Genomic DNA, 2,764 nt, shown 5'->3' with positions numbered 1-2,764 from the left:
AAAGTAACCTCAACTGGCCAAGCTTCACAATGCTATCAGGAAGATTCACCAATTCTGTACATCCCAAAAGATCAAGGAACTGCAACAATTTCATCTTGCCAATGTTGCCCGAAAGTACAGATATATCATCATTTACTAGTGCAAGATACCTTAGGTGCTTGAGTTGATGCGACGATTCAAGCAATACAGTCATATCTGCAGATTCTATATACAAAGTCCGCAAACAAGAAAAGGAAACCAATGAATCACCAGGCTTCAACTTAATCTGGACAATTGAGATCAATGTTCTCACTAATTGCTGCGCCTGTAGAGATCTCCAATCAAGTTCACCTGATTGTGATCGGTTAATTTCTATGGACAACCGAAGAAACTTTTGTGAACCAAGTTTAGCAAGAATATCATCATCCCCGTCTTGAGCTACGAGTGCTTCATCCTTAGTGAGATACTGAGCAAAAGAGCGAACAACATCATGCATGCTGCAAACCCATAGATCAGCATACAATTTATCTGGCTCTATCAGGTTCCTAGATACCAACTCCTTGTAGTAATTTTCTCCCAATCCTTCTAAATCATTTGAATTTCCATGAATAAATCCTTCACTAATCCACATTGCAACAACTGCACCCATACTAAACTTTCTACTTTTAGGAAGAAGAGAGTAGTACAGAAAGCACTGCTTGAGGTAAGAGGGCATATATTCATAGCTGAAGTATACTGCATAGTTAAGCTCATCAGCCATTTTAGTTCTTGACCATTTCGAATCATCCAGAACAGGCTGCCAGTCGCGACGTAGCCCGCCTCTTTCACGCAAGAGTCCTCCCATTATTTTGACAACAAGTGGTAAATAACTACATTTTTGTATAATTTTGAGCCCAGTATGCTTTAGCGTATTTATGTGGTCTTCATTTATCTCACTTGAGAGTACCTGCAATAAAAGGGACAGCTACAGTTAATTAACTATGAACCAAGCTCCTTTAAGGCACTCAAATTTACCTTCCAGAGACAAGAATACTAATTGATTTGTCTGTCCATTTATTAAGCTAGGTTTGACAATGTAAATATTCAAATCACAGAATGTACATGTCAAAAAATGTCATAAATGCATTTACCTATCTTGCTCCTACATACAAATATTTGCGATATGAATTTGACAAATAAAATACATATTTTATACCATTATTAGAAAAAGGCGCACCAGTCTCTAAGCGATAGCATAATTGCACTTAAGTGTGTGCTTTGGTCATATATGCCAGACGCATACTCAACGCCTAGCGCTTCAAAACTTTACTTCATACCTAGAAAACAATTCTTCCTTTCCTATTTTTTACAAAAAACTGAATGTATTGCTAGCAATATATTTTTGCAGTACTCCCGTCATTGAGATAGAAACTTGCACCCAGATTTAGTAAAATCATATAATATTTATTATCTTCCTTATTTTACAGTCACGTGAAGCTATCCATCTTCCCGTCACCTAAAATGCATAGTACGTGCTACAACAAACATTGTGACAAAATTGTGTAGTTATATATTTCCTTGTCTAGCACAATGCTTTGTTGGCACTAGCAAAGTAACATCAGCCATGTGAAATTATTGATAGCCTCTTAAGGTAGTAGTACATATAAGCCATTGAAACCACACCTGATTAATTTCTCTAAAAGAACTACCTTATACTATTAATCAGTAGATGTAGATAGATTATTGGCTTGATAAAGATATAGATGTTTAATTGCATACAGACATGCGTCTTGAGCAATAACCAAGCATCGTCAGGTGCTAATGTGTCAACGTGGTGGTATGGCCACATAGCTGACACCCCTCGGGCTACACCTTCATCTCTAGTGGTGATGAGGACGTAGCTGCCTGGAGCAGCAGCATTGACTAACGGCGTTTTGAGCACATCCTCCCATGATCTATAGTTCCAAACATCATCCATTATCAAGAAGGTCTTGTGGCCAATCAAGGCTTCCTTTAGGGTTCGTTGAAGTGTGGCCTTCGCATTTCCAACTGGCTGAGAGCCTCCTCTGAGTTCGATGATGGCTCTTCTTAGCAGCTCAACCTCACTAAAGTTCTGGTTGACGCTCAACCATATCTTTTTGCTAAAGTCGCCTTGGACGGCCTCGTTATTGAAGACCTTCTGGGCGAGGGTGGTCTTGCCAATCCCACCAACACCTACGATAGCAACGACCATAATGTTGTTGCTGGCCTCATTTCCAGAGCGTGTGATCTGGGCCACCAGTGCTCTTGTGTCTTCTTCGATATTGTCGCCAACCACACTGGACCGATCGAGCTCCCCAGATGTCTCCGGGCTAGGATTTCCATGACGAGAGAGGTGGACATTGCTGCTATGACAATCCTCATAGGACCCAAGGTTGATGAACTTGAAAGTAGCGCTCCTCTCCTTGATGGACTCAAGCCTCCGGTCCTGGAGTCCGAGTGGGACTCTTGCCTTTCGGGCAAAACCGACTTTGAGGAGGCTTTTGCTCCAAGTTTCAACCCCAGGGCTCAACATATAAATAGAGGGGCGGGGCTAGCACCAAAAACACATCAAGAAACATCAAAACACCAAGAAACACCAAGCCGTGTGCCGGCAACCCCGTCCCCTCTAGTTTATCCTCCGTCAAAGTTTTCGTAGTGCTTAGGTGAAGCCCTGCGGAGATTGTTCTTCATCAACACCGTCACCATGCCGTCGTGCTGCCGAAACTCGTCTACTACTTCGCCCGTCTTGCTGGATCGAGAAGGCGAGGACGTCATCGAGCTGAAC

General features: G+C 42.0%; 1 protein-coding gene across 1 annotated transcript; it reads right to left on the bottom strand.

Moving 5' to 3' along the window:
- Positions 1-7: 7 nt before the first annotated feature.
- On the bottom strand, positions 8-2,425 carry LOC123177035 (putative disease resistance protein RGA1; the record flags this gene model as incomplete). Its single annotated transcript, XM_044591003.1, has 2 exons — positions 8-925; positions 1,742-2,425. Coding segments are annotated over 2 exons (1,602 nt in total), but the record flags the coding sequence as incomplete, so codon positions are not given.
- Positions 2,426-2,764: the final 339 nt, after the last annotated feature.

This window comes from Triticum aestivum, unplaced genomic scaffold (genome assembly GCF_018294505.1).
Source record: "Triticum aestivum cultivar Chinese Spring unplaced genomic scaffold, IWGSC CS RefSeq v2.1 scaffold182247, whole genome shotgun sequence".
NCBI classification, from domain to species: Eukaryota; Viridiplantae; Streptophyta; class Magnoliopsida; order Poales; family Poaceae; genus Triticum; species Triticum aestivum.
Note: the sequence above shows the minus strand (reverse complement) of the source record. Positions and strands in the feature narration are given on the sequence as shown.